At 35.7% G+C, this 20,743-nt stretch overlaps 2 protein-coding genes and 2 long non-coding RNA genes across 5 annotated transcripts; all 4 read left to right on the top strand.

The window, feature by feature from the left end:
• The first annotated feature begins 1,738 nt into the window (after positions 1–1,738).
• Positions 1,739–3,079, top strand: LOC126733283 (uncharacterized). Its single transcript, XR_007659671.1, has 3 exons — positions 1,739–1,832; positions 2,037–2,109; positions 3,002–3,079. It is a non-coding gene; the product is annotated as an uncharacterized LOC126733283 (long non-coding RNA).
• Positions 3,080–3,163: 84 nt separating this feature from the next.
• On the top strand, positions 3,164–4,944 carry LOC126689991 (zinc finger BED domain-containing protein RICESLEEPER 1-like). Its single transcript, XM_050385138.1, has 2 exons — positions 3,164–4,882; positions 4,927–4,944. The coding sequence occupies exons 1-2, from the start codon at positions 3,164–3,166 to the stop codon at positions 4,942–4,944; spliced, it is 1,737 nt and encodes a 578-aa protein (XP_050241095.1).
• A 134-nt stretch (positions 4,945–5,078) lies between these two features.
• LOC126733285 (uncharacterized) lies at positions 5,079–5,576 on the top strand. The gene is made up of 3 exons (XR_007659672.1): positions 5,079–5,165; positions 5,269–5,362; positions 5,475–5,576. It is a non-coding gene; the product is annotated as an uncharacterized LOC126733285 (long non-coding RNA).
• A 1,069-nt stretch (positions 5,577–6,645) lies between these two features.
• LOC126733282 (crossover junction endonuclease EME1B-like) lies at positions 6,646–18,353 on the top strand. 2 transcript variants are annotated; one of them, XM_050436515.1, is made up of 12 exons: positions 6,646–7,092; positions 7,173–7,328; positions 7,418–7,470; positions 8,198–8,374; positions 8,445–8,598; positions 8,746–8,855; positions 12,673–12,848; positions 14,189–14,252; positions 14,369–14,487; positions 14,880–14,969; positions 16,463–16,577; positions 17,873–18,353. In XM_050436515.1, exons 1-12 carry the CDS (start codon positions 6,771–6,773, stop codon positions 18,050–18,052), a joined length of 1,716 nt encoding a protein of 571 aa, XP_050292472.1. In that variant the 5' UTR covers positions 6,646–6,770; the 3' UTR covers positions 18,053–18,353. The 2 variants fall into 2 exon arrangements, with proteins under 2 accessions (XP_050292472.1, XP_050292473.1); XM_050436516.1 differs by having other exon boundaries at positions 16,463–16,569; positions 17,873–18,037.
• Positions 18,354–20,743: the final 2,390 nt, after the last annotated feature.

The raw sequence follows: 20,743 nt of genomic DNA, 5'->3' as shown, positions 1-20,743 counted from the left end.
ACTCAATGAAAGAGTCAGGGGATTTCAGAATGCATCATTTTGCTTAACCTTGTTCCTGCATGGCTTCTTGTCTCTCTTCATTCAGCTTATCCAAGTTAAACATAACTACAGTGGTATCACTCTCAGTATCAAAGTCTTCAAATTGGAGATGGTGGCTTAGTCCATTTGTTATATATGGACCAATCCCTTCTATCCAAGTCTACTTGAGGTTTGATTCACCAGGTGGTAACCAAGGAGGTCTCATAGAAAAACTTGCATTGTTTGAGCTAAAATCGGGTTGGTTCAATGGGGGGTTGTGATTTTGTGTATCAGTGTTACCTCCAGGCCATGCATTAGAGAGGATCTCTAGTTCTCCTTCTTCAATATTGGGAATGGTTGAGTTGAGAGAGTTTGCAAGGGTGGGTGGGATTGTCAGAGCTCTGGTTAAGTTATTTGTGTTTGCAGCTCCCTATTGATTATAGGAAGGGGCCTGGCTTATAGTGTGGGTGTTTGTGGTGGGGTTGTTCAAATTGAGGAGATTGATTGCTGAGTGAAGCGTGAGCCATTAGTATAAGATTGTTGGTTAACAATTGATGGGTGAGTGGACGTGGGGTTAGTAATAGGGGTGTCCAAGGACCCGCATAAACCGACCGGGCCCGCCCGAAACCGCCCGAACCGAAGGTCCACGGGCGGCTCCGAATCCAGCTACGGTCGGTCACGGATTGGGAAGAAAACAACCCGAATAGGTCGGTTCGGATCCGGGTTTCAAAATATTTCACCCGGAAAACCCGAACCGACCGAATTATTTATAATAAAAAAAAAAAAAGTAGATTTGACATTTAGACATTTCAGTCTTAGTCTTCCAGTCTCCAGAACAGCCCACTTGCCCAGCCCGAGACTCAAAGCTCACACCTTCCCAACATAAACATCAGCCGTTCATCACAAAATAAAATTTAAAATGAATGGTCCTGATGAGAGTAAGACAGACCTGATATGACCGGTACAGTGGCACAATAATCTATTTTAAACCAACGGCTATAATCTAAGATGAAAAGGAAATCCAATGGTAGGAATTAAATGGGAAGATCTGATATCCCTCAACTAGTCTCTTCAGCCTCCACTCTTCAGTCTCTTCTCTTCAGTTTTCGCTTCATAGACAGACACGAGACACCCCTAAGGCCGCCCCTAATGGACATGGCTTCCCATTCACGCCTCCCCCATCCCTTTTCACTCTTCCTCATCTCTTCACTCTTCATTTCTTCAGTCTCAAACTCTCTGGTCTTTACTTTCTCTCTCAAACTCTCTCAAACTCTCACAATCTCACACTCTATAAAATCTAAACCCTTTCCCCAAATCCGAAGTTCCAAACTCCTATTTCTCCAAAATCCAAATCCAGATTCTAAAGAACAAACCCTAGCCGCCTCGGCCTCCAATGCCGTTACCCAGTCCCCTCTCCGCCTCCAACGCCTAGCGCCACCGTCGCTGTCCACTCCTCTCTCCATAGCTACCGCCGGAGTCATCCCGTGTACTCTCCACTGAGTTAGTAAGGTAATTTTTTTTGTTTCTCATCTTTCTTTTATGTTAATCTCGTTGGTTTCATTTGTGATGGAAGTCAAATGTTCAAATCAAATAAACCCAAAGATTCATACTATGAAACCCTAACTAAAAAAAACTTAGAAACCCTAACTACTTAATTTTTGTTCTGTGTTCTTTTCTTTAATCAATTTTGATCCTGTTTTAATTTTATACAGGATTGAAAGCTGACTCCCAAGTATCATTATCTGCCCTCAAGTATGAGCTTGCCATACACCCACGGTTTCCTCATCCCGTGTACTCTTCACTGAGTCAGTAAGGTAATTTTTCTTTGTTTCTCATCTTTCTTTTATGTTAATCTCGTTGGTTTCATTTGTGATGGAAATCAAATGTTCAAATCAAATAAACCCAAAGATTCATACTATGAAACCCTAACTAAAAAAAACTTAGAAACCCTAACTATTTAACTTTTGTTCTGTGTTCTTTTCTTTAATCAATTTTGATCCTATTTTAATTTTATACAGGATTGAAAGCTGATTCCAAGTATCATTATCTGCCCTCAAGTTTGAAACCCATACACCCACGGTTTTCTTCAAGGTATGGTTTTTGCATTCCTTTGTATTTGGTTAAAAAAAAAATGTAGTGACTGATTGACCAGTGATTGTTCATTTGTTTGATATTTCTTTTTACGAAAGGGGCAGAGTAATTTAAATGATAAATAGAATGTTGAAAGGGAAACTATTGAATGTAACTCATTAGAGTTGTTTTTAAAGTTTTAGAACATTTACCTTGGTTTGTATGAGAAGATTGTTATGATGTGATTAGTAGAATGTTGAAAGGGAAATTATTGAATTTAATTCATGAGAGTTGCACTAATGTGGCTTGCAGATGCTTTTGATTTTGCTTTTCTATTAGTTTGTAGCTTTGTATGTTCTGTATTGCCCAATTTAGACAATGTTTATTTAACATTTTGGTTATAGCATCTTATGGAAGTTTTAGTTTACCTTGCTTTGTATGAGAAGATTGTTATGATGTGATTAGTAGAATGTTGAAAGGGAAACTACTGAATTTAGTTCATGAGAGTTGCATTAATGTGGCTTGCAGATGCTTTTGTTTTTGCTTTTCTATTAGTTTGTAGCTTTGTATGTTCTGTATTGCCCAAATTAGACAAGGTTTATTTAACATTTTGGTCATAGCATCTTATGGAAGTTTTAGTCTACCTTGCTTTGTTTTTAACACATTTAACACCTAGAAGTTGATTATATGAGAAGATTGTTATGATGTGAACAAAGTTGATTTAACATTTTGGTTATAGCATCTTATAGAAGTTTTAGTTTGCTTTGTTTTGTTTTTAACACATTTAACACAAGTTTTAGAACATTTACCTTGCTTTGTATGAGAAGATTGTTATGATGTGATTAGTTTGATGTGATTAGTATTAATTATACTTGTTACTCTAGTTTGCTAATATGTATTTTTGTATTTTTAGGTCATGGAAACCAGCACTAATGAACCCTTTGTCCAAACACCAGCTGCTACAGAAGATGATATTCCCACCCAAGTTGAGGATTCTGCTGCTACCCAAGCTGCTTCCCAAGCTAAAGCAGCTGCTGCTTCTGAGTTGCCCCCAGTTCCACCATGCCAAGTGAGTATGACAGCTCCTGTTAGTGGTAGTTGTAGTGGTAGGAAAAAGTCTGTTGTTTGGGGTCACTTTGAAAAAGTAAAGATAGGTGAGGGTGATACTAGTAAGACTAAGGCTATCTGTAATTATTGTCAAAAATCTTATAATGCTGATAGTAAGAGTTGTGGTACCAGTAATTTGTTAGCTCATGTGCCAATATGTCCCAAGAACCCTAATAGAGAAGATGTAGTTAAAGGGCAGAAAACATTAGCTTTTGTACCCAAAAAGGATGGAGAAGATGGATTGCACCTTGTGTCAACATCCTTTTCTGTTGAGGCTTATAGAAAGGCATTGGCTGAAATGGTTATAATTGATGAGTTGCCTTTTAGGTATGTCGAGGGGTATGGGTTTAAGAAATTTGTTAGAACCTTGCAACCTATGCTTAGATTAAAGGATATCCCATCTCGTCAAACTGTGGCTAGGGATGTGATTGGCATTTATAATAGTGAGAGAGAGAAGCTAAGGAAATCCTTGAAGGGTTGTAGGGTGTGTCTCACTACGGACACATGGACTTCTATTCAAAATTTAAATTATATGTGTCTGACTTGTCACTTTATTGATGATGCTTGGAAATTGCATAAGAGAATTCTAAATTTTTGTCAAGTTGAGGACCACAAGGGGGAGACTATAGGTAGAAAGATTGAGATGTCGTTACGTGAGTGGGGTATTGATGGGATATTTACCTTGACAGTAGATAATGCTAGCTCAAATTTAACAACAATTAAATTTCTGCAAAGGGTGACTAAAGATTGGAATGGGGCAGTTTTAGGAAATGAGTACATGCACATGAGGTGTTGTGCCCATACCCTAAATCTCATTGTGGGGGAGGGTTTAAAAGAGATAGATGCATCTGTTGCTAAGGTGCGTGAAGCTGTGAGGTATGTGAAGTCCTCACCCAATAGAAGTCAAACTTTTAAGAGTTTTATGGAGAGGTTAGGTATGGAGTCCAAGAGTCTTCTCAGTCTAGATGTACCTACTAGGTGGAACTCGACCTATATCATGTTAGAAACTGCTGAAAAGTTTGAGAAAGTGTTTCTCCGAATGGATTTTGAAGATGATGGTTATTCGTCGTACTTTAGGACCAAGGAAGATAGTGGTGGTTTGGGGTCTCCATGTATGATTGATTTCCAAAATTGTAGGGTGTTTGTGACTTTCTTAAGGCTGTTTTATAATGCAACAAAGAAATTTTCTGGTTCATTGTATGTTACTTCAAATGCCTTCTATGATGAGATCTTTGTTATTCAGGAGAGTATTTCCAATTTAGTTAAATCACAAAACACTCTCTTGAAAAGCACAACCACAAACATGCAAACTAAGTTTGAGAAGTATTGGGGGGAAGGGGAGAAAATTAATCCTCTTTTGTATGTGGCTGTGGTCTTTGATCCACGAAAAAAATTGAGGTTTTTGAAGTTTTCATTTTCTGAAATTTATGGGAATGCAGTTGCTGAAGTGATGGTTGATAAGGTGAAAGACCTTTTGTTTAAGTTGTATAATTTTTACAATTGTATTCATTCACCAAATGTGCAAGATCAAAGTGGGAGTGAGAGGACAGAATTGGAAACTGATGCTAGTGATCCATATGTTATGGTTCACTCGCGATATGAGCGTTTTTTGCAAGTTGAGCAATCTGTAGGTTGTAGTAATGAGCTTGAGAGGTATTTAGCTGAAAACTGTGATGGTAGAAAGGATGTAAATTTTGAGATATTGGAGTGGTGGAGGGACAATTGTAATAGGTACCAAGTGTTGTCTAAGGTAGTTAAGGATGTGCTGGCTGTGCCAGTTTCCACTATTGCATCTGAGTCAGCATTTAGCACTGGAGGTCGAATTGTTGATCCATTTCGAAGTGCATTATCTCCTCTCATGGTTCAAAACCTTGTATGTTCACAAAATTGGCTTCAAGCCACAATTCCAATTTCTCATCGCCAATCAAGGGATGATGTTGAGGCATTGGAGGAGGAGTTACTTGACTTAGGTAATATGCTTAACTTCTGAAACTTAGTGTACTAATTTTATTGAATGTCTCATGTATTCAAGCAAAATTTAATCTATTGTGTTTATTTCCTATTATTTTCTAGTTTTAAATCAACAACCAGCAAATACAAGCTCAAGCAAGGGTTCCACTTCAGGCAAACGACCCTTGATTAGCATTGATGGTTAATTAGTGACTTGGTATGATTCTGCCTTTATAGCCCCTTACTATTATATACTTGTTTTCCTTACTAGTTGGTCTTGTACTTGGTACTAATGTATTATTTGTTGAATATTTTTTTGTCTATTGTAGGAGGATGGTAATTTATTTTGTAAAGAAGGCAGCATTTTGGAAATATTTTGGAAGCTTTTTGGACATATTGCTTTTCTAACTTGTAACAATACTCAACTGTCAATACTTATAGAAAAGAAATCTTAGTTCATAGGTTTTCTTTTCTATTAGTTATAGACTTATAAACTATAGAGTAGTCATTCAATGCTTTGGAAAAGCTATTTTTTGGAAATACCTATGGTATTTGATTGTTGTAATTAATTATATAGCTTGGAACTTTGTATAACTAGCAAGCTTTCTGCCTTATGGGTTACTGCCCAAAAAACTTGCAGTGACTGCCTTTATGTTACTAAGTTTATATATCTGTTGGAATATTGCATTATAGGATTAATTGTTGTGATTTATTTTATTGCTGGAAAATTGGAAATATTATTTGTTGTGGACCTTGTGGTTTGCAGGATATATGTGTGTTGAGCAGTTTGCTGCCTAGGAGTTTATTGTGTTGTTTAGCAGATTATATATTATTTTGTGTGTTTATTTTTTGTTCTTAATGTGGGAAAGATTATGTATTGGGATTGATAGGTGCCTCTTGTTCCAGATCACAAGTAACTAAAAAATAAGGGACTTTTTGGTGTGTTGTGTTGGGCCTTTTGATTTGTCTGATTGATGGCCCAATAGGTCTAGTTTTGATAAGCTGTTTATTGTATTGTTTAACAGATTATATTTTATTTTGTGTGTTTATTTTTTGTTCTTAATGTGGGAAAGATTATGTATTGGGTTCTTGTTCCAGATAATAAGTGACTAAAAAATAAGAGACTTTTATAGGTGTGTTGTGTTGATCACAGGTGATAAAAAGAATAATGCTTTATTTGGGCCTTTTGATTTGTCCTGATTGATGGCCCAATAGGTTTAGTTTTGTTAAGCTGAAAACTCTATTTAAAAATAAATTAAGTAAAAAGGCCCTAAAAAATGTATTTTCTGTAATTTTAACTCTGTCAAAAAGTCCAGCCCAATCTGAGGCCCAGACCCGTGAAACCGATGACTCCGACCCGAACAACCCGATTACCCGATTTATCGGATCCGACCCGAAAATCGGTCGAATACGGATCCCAAATTCAGGAAACCGAATCAATCGGGTCGAGTTCGGTTTGGGCCCAAAACCGACCCGGCCCGACCCGTGGACACCCCTAATCCTGATGCCCAAACACACCCTTCCCTCATAAACACCATATTCCCGCGCTTATTCGAAGAAACCACTCTCCTCTCTACTCTACACTCTCTCCCATTCCCTTCGATTACTCCACAAAAAAAAAAAAAATGTCACAGCCAATCCTCCTCTCCGACGAAGAAGACGACCACCACCACTTCCACCAAAATGCGCTCTCAACCCCATTGCATTTCGCCTCCAAGAAACAACGCTTATCCGACCCAGACCCGAACCCGAACCCGAACCCGCCGGATATTGTCCTCATCGACGACCCGACCCCGCAGAAACCGGGTACAACCTCCACTCCCTCCTTCGTCCCCGAGACCCCTCTCTCCGCTCCAAACTCCGATCTCGTAATTGTCAAATGCACCGCCGCAAACTCTTCCAATCCACAACCTAGGGTTTCCGATCCCGATCACAACAAGTTCTCCGGTTAGTCCCTTTTTTCCAATGAAGCTTAATAATTTCATTTTTTTTGGATTCATATTGAGCTTTGATTGCGTGTATATCAGGAATTACTGGATTGATTTGTTTGGAGTCTGATAATGACTCTGAAAGTGGTTCCGGAAGAGAAAATTGCAAGGAGGATGAAACAATCGGTGCTGATTTGAGAGTGTCAATGCACTCAGAATGGAGTTCTAAGTTTATGGATTCGACGAGTTCTCTCGGTATATGCTAAAGTCAAATTTGTATAGGCTTTGTTTAGAATAATAAGAATATGTATCATTTTGAATTTTGTTTGTGAATTGTTTGACAGGGAATAATAGTTTAACGCGAATGTCCTCTTTGGAAGACGATGATGATTGTCAGGTACTTCTTCTCGATGCTGAGATGTTACTAATCATTGTAATCATTCTTCAATTTCTTGTGGTGTATATGAAATTTTAAATTGAAGTGTTTACATTTCGAGTTTTCAAAGCAAGTGGGATCTGTATTGATAATTAAAATCAATTCCTCAGTGTTTTTATAGCTCATTACTACCTACTTTTTATGGTTTTGACAAGGTTTCGAAGGGTTGTTATTGTTATTTCTTGTTATGAAATAAGTGTTACATAATTAGTGTGGTGTTTATTCTTAGATTGAAATATACAAGTATCTTATCTTAGGTCGTGTGTCAAGTTAATGGCAGTCTGTTGATAAAAGTTAAAAAGTTTTGTAATGAATTCCAGGAGACTTGTGCGTTTGGATTGGCTTTTTGCTGCTTTGCTAAAAGTGGGCAAAAGTATAGTTGTACCTAGAAAAAGTGAGGCTTTAAAAAGATGTACAAAAGCAAATCAGCTACAAAATTTGAAAGCTAAAAGCTAATTCAAATGGCTATGAACCCAAGGGGTAGCACAATTAGATTGGGACCTTGTAGAGGTCACTAGCTCAAATCTCTCCTCCGCCACTACTTGAGGCCAAACTCGTTTGAATCTTATGTTTCAACGAGACATCATAGATTTCTTTCACTGTTATAATTAAGGTGTTGGTGCACCAGCAGTTTGATGCATGTTTTTCATTACTATGCACATTCGCTGGCTTGTTGACATATTAACAGGTACATGATTATCCTGGCAAAGAAAATGTTAGCATGGAGCAGATCAATAAAGTTAATCAGAAAAGAACTAAAACTGATGCTGAGGAAAACAATATGACAGACAAAGCTAGGGGAAGGAAGAAAATGGCGAAAGAGGAAAGGATTCGCTTAATGGAAGAGAAGAAATTAAAGAAGGAAGTAAGTTTTGATGATCTGAATTAGTTCCTTATTTTAACAGCCAAGTAGCTGATGGAAATCCGTTATACAGCAAGAGAAGTTGCAAAAAGCAGCTCAGAAGGCTGAAGCTGCAGAGTTGAAAAAAATGCAGAAAGAAAAGCAAAAGTGGGAGAAAGGGAAGCTTGCCTTAAAATCCATTGTGGCTGAAATTGATGCTAAAGTGGTCGAACTGGGGTCAATTGGAGGTGAGTCTCCTCTCCTCCCACCAGATATGATTCTGACATCCCTCTTGCTCTGTTGTTGATTATCCTTATTTTTCCCAAGTAGATGACTATTGTAAACAGTCAATAATCTGTAAACCTCTTGTTCTGAGTCTTACCTCCTTACTATAGGACATCTGCTTACAAGGTTTGCCGAAAAGGGGCTTGCATACCGTATAACTTCAAATCCAATTGAGAGATCAATCGTGTGGACTATGAATGTTCCAGAACATATCTCACAGGTAAAAATTTATGTAAAGTCCTTGATAATCATAATGTTTGGATATGGAAGACAATATTAAATTCTTCTTAACGTTTTTAACAAGAGAACAAAGCCTTTATTCTCTTATCCTCTGTTTAAACTTCTCTTTCAAAAATGATGAGCCATTCCATCTCTTTAGGTTGACTAAACACATCATGGGTCCATTACTCACAGTAAGTTTAAATCATTTTGTTAATCAAGGTGCAGTGATGCGGATTGTCCTGGTTGAACCTACAATGAGCTTGATAGTAAATTGGATGAGACAAGCTGCCCACTGTGTCATCGTTGGTGGTTGTAAAGGGTCAAAACCATTCTGGTTTGGACTAGGACAACACTTGTATTAAGCACAGTTTCACTCTTACCATTTTCTGCTCAGATGCAAAATTGGCTCCTGTACTAAGTACTTTCTCATAGAAACTCTATAAAATGAAAGAAAAGGAGGGTGAATAAGCTCTAGCTCAAACAATATTTCATTTTTCCATAATAACGAGATGGAGGGTGAGGTCATGGGTTCAAGACTTACTGAGTGTGTATATGTTTTTAATGTACTAACAAAAGAAGTAAAAAAATGGAAAATCCCCAAAGGTCATTAAAACATGTCTCAGAAAGTGAAAGCTATAAAAAATCAAATGTTTCTCCCTCTCCTCAGATCTGTTTGCGCAAAGTGGCTGAGCCATTCTACCTCTAAAATTGTGTATGAACTCTAGCTTTTCAAAGAGGAAAATAAGACAAGTGTAAAAGAGTCCTGCCAGTTTCCTAAATTGTGCTTCAGCCCCTAATATTTGCTAACTATGTTAACCGGGTTAGTATTCCAGATCTTTTTGGTTGAACCCAAGATTGTCTTGGTAATAAAATGAGATTGACACCCTAAAAAAAGTGAGAAAAAAGAAATCTTGTCTAGGCTTGATTCTTTTTACTTTTTTGTTCTAATGCTTATACTGTACAATAGGGGGTAGCCATCCCTCTCCTTTAAACACGCTACCCGTTCCCACTGCCAGTCCTTGATGTGACTGTTTGAGCAGGATTTGGTCCTACGTTTCTAGTACAGTGTCAATCAACTAGGCTAGTTGGAACCCACATCTAGAATTGGCATGGATTTGGGAAATTGTCCTGTCCTACGTGATAGTTGTGAAGGGTCAATTTATTGGATCCCACAAAAGCTTCCACACATAGAATGTTGTCTTTATCTAGTTTGTCTTGTTATTATCGTGAAGTTAATAATGTGTTATCTCATACTCCTGGGTTTGTAATTGAGAATTTGGTTTTAGGGTCTTAAAAAAAGAGAATGAATAGTGAGAGATATAATCAAATATTCAATAGTAGTGTGGTTTGTGGAAAAGTATCTGGATGGGTTGGGAACTTTTTAGCAAAAACATCCAGTTTAAGGTTGGGGTGGGGAATAGAGTGAAATTTTGGACAGATCAATGGTGTAGGGATCTTCCTCTCCATTTGGCTTTTCCGGTCTTGTACAATTTTGCTGCTAACAGAGCAGCTTTTGTAGACTCATCTTTGATATGCCGAGGAGCGAGGGATAGGAGAACTTGGGATGTTCGTTTCATTCGGGGTCCTAATGATGGTAGGCGGATGATTTCTTTCGATTCTTGGCATCCAATTTACCTTCAGTGATGGATGGTGATCGTATGAGATGGAAGTTGATGAAGAATGGGGATTTTAATATCCATTCGTTTTATCATAAGTTACATGGTTCTTCCTCCATTGTTTTTCCATGGAAAGGTATTTGGAAGGTTAAGGCACCCCGGCGTGTCTATTTCTTTGTTTGGACAGCCGCATGGGATAGGATTCTCACGGGAGATAACTTGCGGGTTAGGGGCTTTTATTTCGTTGATTGGTGCATTATGTGTCACTGTTATGGGAGACAGTGGATCATTTGTTGTGACACTGTGGAAAGACTTATCAGTTGTGGAACTTTGTCTTTAGAACTTTTGGGATTTTGTGGGTTTCCTAACGTTTGGTGACTGATTTTCTATTTAGTTGGTGGAATTGGTTGGAGAAGCATTCATCTCATGTTTGGAATTTAGTTTCGTTGTGTTTGATGTGGTGTATTTGGAGGGAATGAATTGGTGGACTTGGATAGATCGGATGACTAGCTGCTTGCTCTCTTTTCTGGCTCCCTTTTTTATTGGTCTAGGGCTTGGAGACTAACATCTAGTGATTCTCTCCATTTGTTCCTTAGCTCTCTCTTTCTTTGTAATTAGTGCTTCTTTTATGTTTTTGCTTTTCTCTCTTTTTTTGTACTTTTTGCTATGATTTGTGCTACTTTGCATTTAGCAGTTTTTTGAATATACATATTTTTTACTTTAAAAAAAAAAAAAAAAAAATCAATAATAGGGGCATGAACATTTTGCTTATTGAACATCAATATGGTGTTTGGAATTATTAACTAGAAAACATTACCTAAACTTAGTGAAGGATGGGGATGTGGTGTTTTCTTTTTGGACATAATTTTCAAGGCAATTGTTGGCTTTAATTTTAGTGTTCAGATATCAATCTTCATTGATATTTGACTTTCCTATCAAAAAAAAAGAAAAAGAAAAAAAAGAAATCAATGAAGTAGATAAGTGGAGTTACTATGTTTCACTAGAAATCATTCCCAGCTGATAAATTACCATTGATCCCAAATTTTAAGTTTTTAGGACAAGTGGTAATTTAGCATGGTATTAGAATAGGTGGTCCTCAATTCAAACCTTGTCTCCATCCAATTTCATTTAAAAGTAAGCATTCCATGTTGGTCCCAACCTATTGAGGGGGAGTTTCAGCCCACATGTGAACGGGAGTACTAAAAATAGAATAATGGTTAAGTGACTAAATCCTTTTCTATTAGCACAAGCTTTTGGGGCAAGTGTTGTTTATCCACCCATTAGACTCACCCGATTGCTACAGATACTGATTCCTGAGGAGGGAAGGAAGAGAGGGAATAGTCTCACCAACAAATGTTTCTGACTAACTAAACATTGTTTCTCTTGCGAGCTTCAGATTCTGTTGTTCTTACTTACCATATTCTGATATATGTATCAACAACTGGCTTAATTCTTATACATGATGAAGGCGTTTAAGAAATTCTGCAATTGTTGCTCCTACCTATGTTTATAAAGGGCTTTGAGAGATTTTACCCTTCAACCTGTTTTCCCTTAGCATTGATTTGGGGCCATTTATTATCTTGTAAACAGTTGGATCTGATATAATTGTGTGTATCTCCTTATTTCTCTGTCCTCGTCCTTTACTTTTACAATATATTATATCAGGGTTGTAGTGGTTGATGGCAAAAGGCAAGCTTAGATGGGGATCTTGAACTACAGGATAGATTTGAAAGCGTAGCAAGCATGTCCCCTGCTAATTGCTCTACTTTAGGAGTTTAATATGCCTACATAGCACATAATAAACAAGCTTTCTCTACATGAAAATATAGCTGGATTTATTTGTTTTATGTCTTGCTCACTGTTCTTTGGTGCTCATAAAATTAACTTCTGGAATTGTTTATGTTTCTATTATCTCGAGCTGCCTCTTGCTTTTCTTTATATATCTGTTGATATCTTTTTGCTGCTAGTGTAAGAAGAGTTGGCATAAAGGTTATTTTGAATAGATATACTGTTTATCTATTTTCTTTCCAGACAGTTCTGAGTAAAAATATAACAGAATATTAAATAATTTGCTAATCTGAGTTCATATCTGTATTCCCATATAATGTAGAGAGAATATTTTTTACAATGCACCTATGGCCTGCATGTAGTTGCTATGGCTATTTTTTGACATAAGTTAACTTTGTTAATCTATTGCAGCATTCTTCTAATGGAGTACAGATTCCTTATGTATTGCTTGTATATGAGGCCAAAGAATTCTGTAATCTTGTTAGCAATGAATCTCTTTTGGATCATGTTTCCAGTGTTCAAAGTTGTTACCCATCTTTCACAATTTGTTACCTCACCAATAGGTTAATGGCATATATTAATAAAAGGTGAGACTGAATTCTACTCCCATATAGCATTTCTTTCCTTTGTTCTTTTCTCTTCAAGAATATGATTAGTATTTTATTCAAGGGAATTTGCATCTTCTTGACCTAAAGTGTTTATCATTTTATTTATTTATTATAAAGATGAGGTATTGCAATAGTCCTTACATAACTTATAAAAAAAATAGTTCTTACATGATTTATGCTTTCATATGATTATGGGAAAACCCCAGGCTGCATTACACAAGAGGTATATATATATATACACCCCATAATTCAGCTCTGCGTATATCGCATTGATATGTGCATGATGGAGAACGTTTTATCCAATAGTTGTATGACAAATTTGAAGGCCACTGGAAATTGTTAAGGGATGTAAAAGTAACCAGTTTTAGCCAATGAGATTTAGCTCAAATCCTCCTCTTGTAAGAGCAAACTGGAGTGTGTGTGTGTGTGCGCGCGCGCTACCATTCAAGAAAAAGAAAAAAACCTAGTTTAATACCAGGTTAATCTGATTTTGACCCTTAAAGCATAATGAATCCTAGTATTGGTACATTATCTTGCCAAACAAATCAGTAAAGGATTATCAAGCTCACTCTTTATCTGGTTTATTAACAAATTTATTATGATTTTGACAAATTTGGTTTATTAAATAATAAAGTTTATTACGATTTTTACAAAGAAGCTTTGAAAGAATATTTTGATTTGACAAAAATTTTGGAATAAATAAGAATAATTATTACATTTTGCTTAGTAGTATATGAGGCAATCTTGTGAATTAATGCAAGTACATGGTTGCAAAGATGTCTTTAATAGTAGTCTGTAATAGATACAACAGATCAGTGGTTTTGCTCAGAAAGGTTAAGAAATTGGCTCTTCCTTGCATACTTCCCATGCAATAGTGTTGTGCCCCTTTTGCAATTTTTATTTTAATGCGATTTTACTTTTATATATATATCCAATGTCCATTTTCCTTGGAATTGGGAATACAACGAGGCATAGCTGCAACATTTTTTTTTTTTTTAATTTAATATTTTCCACTTTTTTCTTTTCACATGCTAATAAGACCAGGTTATACTTAAAATATATTTTGGTTTAGTTGTGCCTAGGTTGTGTCTTATCTTGGACATGTTTTCAATTGAGGATAGTGCAATGAATATTGATTCCTGAACTGTGATGGACCTAGAGATTTATAATCCTACAAAATTCCATTCTCTGTCTTTTGGTTCAATATTGGGGTTTTTTTTCCCCTGGATTTGTGCTTGATAATGTTTTAATATCTTTTTATTTATTTATTTATGGGATGTTTAATACTAACTGAAACATTGGTCTTGGCACTATGTCAGGGAACAGGAACAGTACAAGAACCCATCAAATGATAATGGTTGGAGACGTCCACCTGTTGAGGAGGTTGAACTGCTACCCCAAGTTTTACAGGAATATGATAAACATCTACTTTCTATGTTTCATTGGTCTTTTCAGTTTTTGGTATTCATTTATTTTGCTATCAAAATTTTTTCATACAGGTGCTGGCAAAATTAGTGACTCATTTCGTGAAAGTGCATTCCAGGCAATGCATTGATGAAGCTGAACTAGCTGAACATGTTGTTGGTTTGACCTCCAGCCTGGCATCCTGCCAATTTAGGTACTTAGTGCCTGCATGTACCTTTGTGTGGAGATTGGAACCTTATTGTGTCTCTCAGTATGCACTGAAAAGAATACATGCTTAACACAATTTATTGCTATGGCCACCACCTGAGATATAAGTATCAAACAAGATTATCTAAATTACAATAATTTTGGATGATTTATTACAATTTTTCTTTTGACAGACTTAGTTTATAAACTGATGGATTAATAATTATAAATGACTCTTTTATTGATAAGTTTCTAGATTCACTAGCTCCATATAATGGTTTACATCTAGATCCCATTCTATTCAAATTTATTATAGTGTATTCTCTCTCTCTCTCTCAGGCATTTTTATATTTAGCTGGTCGATATTCTGAATCTATATTTTGCTTTCGTAAACTGCAGAAAGAAGTTGACACGCCTATCTGTAAATGCTAATGGATCCCTAATTCCTAAGGACTCTGTTGACAAGAATTTAATAAAAAAGAGCTTATGGTGAGCATTCTTCTCTCTCTTTTTCTTTTTATCCAAATTGTATTAATCATCAATTGATTCCAACAAATGCTAGCTTAGCATTTCAAATGTTCCAGCAATATTTCATTAATTGTGCTGAATTCCTTTTTCTTTTAAAAAATAATTTGTCTTATGGTTCAGTATCAAATGTTACAAGTCTTTTGTTTTCATCATCCGAGAACTGGCATTAAGAAGTTACAATGTTACTTTGCAACATGTTCAATTTTCTTAGAATAAATGTAATCTTCATTGACCTCTCCTGAATATATATGTTATAAAAGTAATGATTAATTGTTTCACCTACGTAGTTGTAGTAAGTGTCTGAAAAAATATCTAGCAGAAGCAACAGTTCAACACCTCAAAAAGAATTTGCCTATTGCACCACGTTTGAAACATTACCCCTATAGCTTGAAATAGGAGGTTTGGAAGGTACAGGAGTTGTGTTGGTTTTGAAAGCTGTCTTTGTGCCTTATGTGGTAGATGTGGTGGATGACAGAAAGTTGTATGTTTAAAGACCTTGAACTCCCATGGCATAATCCCTAGCTCTTATTTTTGGAATCAGTTCATACTCATTTCTTTTAGTCTTCTACTCTTATTTTGGATTTTTGGGGGGCAGTTTTGGGTTTTAGATCTGTATGCCTCTCATGTAGTTGAGGTATGCCTATCATTTTATTAAATGTTAGTTTTCATAGAAGTTTCTTATCAAAAACTTTTTCAAATATATGTTTTTACTCTAATGAAAAAACAGATTTACATGGGCTATATTGCATAGGTTTACTCCCTCTTGTCAGTTTTTATATATAAAGATTTGGATACCTTGTTTTATATTGCTTCATGATTGTTCCTGGGCATACCCGACGACTGGTTTTGGCAGGTGGAGTCAGTTACCTGTAGATTTTACTGCATTATGGAGAATGAGTTTTCAAATTATTTCGGGATTCACTAAACATTTTCTAACAAGGGGATAAAGTCCTGGGAAGTTTATACTTTGGTATTTTGTTGATGAGGATGAAACTTCTAGCTTAAGTTGTACATGAAAGAGAGGAGGGATGTCCTGTGTACAGAGGTTAGTAGGCTTTTTGTGTTGGATTAGGTTGTTTCCAAGGGGTTGATGAATTGGTTATTGATAAGGCCTTGACCAGATGTAATATCCTTTTGTATATAAGGCCTTGTGACACTTCATCTGAAACAGTAAATTGAAACTTATCAAGTTGCAATAAGAATATGGTAACCCAATTTTACAAAAAGAATAAGACTGTTTAACATTCTGCTTTGTGTACTAAGCCAATAATTTAAACCCAAGTGGAAAGAAAAGTATTATTATTTGGAGTTTAACGTTCTTCTATGTTATATTAATTTGCTAATCAGTATACTTTAATGTCTTTATTTAATTTATACATGTGGCTCATTTTTTGTGTTTCTGACTTTATTTTACTTATCCTCCCAAAAATAATGAATTTGCTTTAAACATCTAGGTTGAAAGCTTTGGTTTCAATTCCAAAGGTACAGCCACGATTTGCTATTGCCATTGGGAAGAAGTACCCCACCATGAAATCTCTTCTGAGTGTCTACATGGATCCAAGTAAATCGGTAAACATTAACAACATGTTTTTATCTTTAATTGACCTTGTAGCAAATAAGCTGAGTCCTTCAATTGAGTTGATTCTGTTCTTTAGGCCTATATTACACTGTTCAATATCAGTGCCTTTGGTGAGCCCATGGAAATTGAATGGCTTTTTTGTACATATAGTATTAATACATTTTCTTAGAGGTTAGGTCTTGGTGCAATGGTAAGTGTCTTCCACCAAAAGCTAAATGTCGCTAGTTCAGGTTCGGGAATCAGCCTCTCCAAAAAAATAATTGGGGGTAAGGCTGCCTACCAATTAGCTCTCCTAGATCTCGCAAAAGTGGGAGCTTTGTCCACTGGATATGAACATTTTTTTTAGTACGAATACATTACTTACAAAAAGAAAACGTTTTAATCTTCTAAATGCTATTGGCAGAAATCTAATCAATCCCCTCAACTTATCGTATACGATCAGAAAAGCGATCTCAAGGAAATGCAGAATTATTTTAATACAGTTTAGTTTCCATGGGACCTCTAAATGAGCCCTTCTTGTGCTTTTCTGACAGTTTATGCCTTAGTTATTTATGTCTGTCTGTTTGAATCATATTATATATTTGAGAGGCTAGTTTTGCTAGTGGCAGTGTGGCACATTTATTGCATATTTTGAAATACTCTCAATTGGCTTTTTGGTGAGGGAAATTTTGTTCTAGGGCTCAATTTGTCTGTTCCTTTCAAGGATTGTTTGGGAATCAAGGGCAGTCATTGTAATTCACTGACACTTTTTTTTTTTTCTTTTGATAAGTGTAATTCATTGACACATTGAGTCAAGGATTTTTTTCTAAGAAATAAAACTACAGTTTACAATTTTCTGTTTAAAATTAAAGTGATCTGGACCCATTTTGGTTCGTATGGATGGGATTTGCAAATAGCTTTGTGAATTTTTCCATGCAGATGAAATAAAAAATATCGTTGACACCATCAATTGATTTTGGAAACCGAAAAAAAAAGAAGAAAAAAAAAGAGAGGATATTCCATTTTAATATTTACTAAATTAGTAATATAGAAATGAGAAATATGAAGTTTGTCAGTTTTGTTTTTTATCTTTCCATATTCCCAAGACTAGAGGGCATATACATCTTGCAACTCAGACCATAGTGTTATATAGATAGGTAGTATTACTGTTAGGACAATGGATGCCTCTTATTTCAAAATTAATGTGTTATCCGTTGGTTGCCAAGAAGATGACCTTCAAATGTTTGCCTTTGCTTATAGAAAAACAAATTAAGATTTGCATTTTGGATATTGTATCAAATGACAGGTGCATGAAAAGGAATTTCTCCTAAAGGACTTGACAACGGAAGGACTGCTCGGTGAAGACAGAAGATTAGGTGAGATTTGTTCAAAGAGAGTGTACAGAATACTTATGGCACAAAGCGGAAGCATCAGGACTGATGATGTTGAGGATGGTGCTGATTTCTTCAGATGTCAATCATCTTAATTAACTCAACATTGTATTTTCCTATCATCTATAATATATTGTACAAAGTTAGAGGTTATTGTTTTCTTCTTTCTATTTGAGAGAGACATTTTAGAGGTGCAATTCCAAGCAATTAAACTTGCTGTCCAACATAGGCTTCAATATGTAGTTTTCGTAAAGGTGGCACTGAAGCTTTGCTACATCTACATTCCTCTCTCCCTTGCTTCCATGCTTCCTTCTATGAACTGAAAGAGGATTTAGAGTCTTTGTCCTGTTGGAATTTCATTTTTGTTCTAAGAAATGTAAATTTTTTGTCCCACAATATGGCTTGATGGGCTGCCTTTTGTACTTTGGATGAACTCATCTTTCTTCCTGCTTGGGTTCTTGTCCACAAGCTGGAGATAAAGTGGGGTCTCCTTTGTTTCTCTCTAATATATCACTATTTATAAATATTAAAAAAAAAATATATCTGTATTTCCTATAATGCCAGCAGTACTTTAAAAAAAATTTATAATTTTTTTTTTAAAAAAAATTAGAACTATTAGTCCCTTAAAAAAAGTTTATGGCAAGGGCCATGGCTTGTGTAGTCATTGTCCATCTAATTTAATAGATTTTTCTTTTTCTTAAGCAAATAAGATTAAAAAAAATTAAAAAAAAAAAAAACCAAAAACTTAGGTGTTGTATTTGTACCTTATTTTTATTTAAAGTTAAATTTAATCATATGACTATATTTATTAATAAGTCACATGCTTTTTTTTTAGAAAGTCAACCTATGGCGTCCGTTCTTAATAATTACTCTTTATCATCAAATCAAGATATCAATCAGTTTTTGATGTAGACGAAAATTGAACCTTATGTTGGGTTTAATTATTGTGGGGAAATATAATACCATTGTGCCAAAAATAAAGGAAATATGGCCGTTGGAGGAAAATAGTAGCTTTTCATCGAGTGGGAGTTACACTTGCCGAGGTTGAATGTCCCACAATGCAATTGGGCCGTGTGGGCCTCACCACCAATATGGCAATTTGTAATGTAATCATGGTTGATGACCACTAGGCCGACCTCCTATGGACACGTCCAGAACCAAAATTGGTATACCCCACCACTATTTGAAACCCAAATCAAATATCAATGGTGGCATATTCTCACGAATAGCTTCTGCCACCATATCTGGTTACCATTGGTCTTGTAATATGTCATGATGAGCATAGCCTCATGCCAACTGAAAATATGTCGTTATTTCCTAAAAGATTAAGTTGTCTTGAACAATTAGTAATTTATGATAATTCATCTCCTAAATGTTTAAGTTTTGGACAATTAGTAATTTATTATGATAATTCATCGCTGAACTTCCACTTGAAAAAATAACCTAATTTTTAAAATTTCCTTCTTTTTTTTGTTTTTTTTTTTTTTTTTTTCTAAATCAAAAAATAATATAGATTTCTATGATAGTCTTGTTAGAGATTTCAACCTCTCCACATTATTCTCGATTTGTCATGAAAATACAAGAAGTAAAATTTATAGTATTCCTGTAATTTTTTTAGAGTAGACTTCAACTTTACATTTAATAGGTTGATCAATTCTTCTCCTTAAACTAAGCTTAACAGCTAATGAGGCAGTGTCTCTTAACAACAAAAGTCAGTATAATTTTTTGATGAACACAAAAGCCAGTATAATATTTGCTCATGTCATGTCACAAAAAGTTTATCATTTGCATATCTAAGTTAATCTATTAAGCACTTGAATGCTTGCTTACTAGACTTCATTACAATATAATGAGAAGTCAGACTCAGAGGTTTATATAATGATTTTCTTTTTGGGTATCCAAGTTGTACCATGACTTCAGACTACTTTCATCATGACCATATATATATATATATATATATATATATATAATGGGATTGCTCTTCTTTATCAAGTGAAGAGACCGATGATTTTCTTCTTGGTGTAAATAGGTCAACAACAAACTTCAGTAGGATTTCAACTTGTGTGACGTTTGCTCCATCATAATTATTTCTTACTATCAAGCCAAATGATATTCTTTTTGGTGTAAACAGAATAACAGGAAACGTTTCTAGTGGAGCTAATTAGATACCACAAAATTGCGGTCAAGGTAACACATCAGAAAATTGCACTGGAATATTCCGATACTTCTGCTGCATCATACGGCATTATTTGAGCACCCGACCCTGTGCTTATTGTCTGCCACCATCTATCGAATTCATGTTTTCCCATCCAATCAGCACTATCTCATACTCTGAACGAATTTGATTAATTCAATTACTTAATGATAAAATAAACCATTATCATTGCCCATGCATACCGCACTAATGTATCAATATCCTGCGTGATATCCAAAACCAAGTATCTCTTCCTTTAAAATGGAACTAGGGGCAAAGGCCTCCTCATTAAGCAGCATCATAGGACATGGAGAAGAGCAAATCATTTCCTGGCCACTACTCAAACTCCTACTCAGACATCCTATCAGCCTTTGATGACAGGTCCAAGTCATACAGCTTCAATGGTCCTAGTGTCAATAATATAGATGACTTTGCCAATTCTGGCAATCCAGAGGTCAAGAGGAGGAAAAGGGTCGCACAATACAACATGTACACCATGGAAGGTAAGCTAAAGTCTTCCTTTCGCAACAGCTTCAAGTGGATGAAGAGCAAGTTCGTGGATACATACTATGATGAGTGAAGAATATGAAAT

The sequence above is a fragment of the Quercus robur genome, chromosome 6 (assembly GCF_932294415.1).
Source record: "Quercus robur chromosome 6, dhQueRobu3.1, whole genome shotgun sequence".
NCBI classification, from domain to species: domain Eukaryota; kingdom Viridiplantae; phylum Streptophyta; class Magnoliopsida; order Fagales; family Fagaceae; genus Quercus; species Quercus robur.
Note: the sequence above shows the minus strand (reverse complement) of the source record. Positions and strands in the feature narration are given on the sequence as shown.

Bases quoted from the DNA above. Each gene is read 5' to 3' on its own strand.
- LOC126689991 (XM_050385138.1), top strand. From the start codon at position 3,164: ATGACAGCTCCTGTTAGTGGTAGTTGTAGTGGTAGGAAAAAGTCTGTT.
- LOC126733282 (XM_050436515.1), top strand. From the start codon at position 6,771: ATGTCACAGCCAATCCTCCTCTCCGACGAAGAAGACGACCACCACCAC. The intron at 7,329-7,417 runs GTATATGCTAAA...ATTGTTTGACAG, and splicing joins GGATTCGACGAGTTCTCTCG to GGAATAATAGTTTAACGCGA. The intron at 14,970-16,462 runs GTGAGCATTCTT...TTAAACATCTAG, and splicing joins TTAATAAAAAAGAGCTTATG to GTTGAAAGCTTTGGTTTCAA.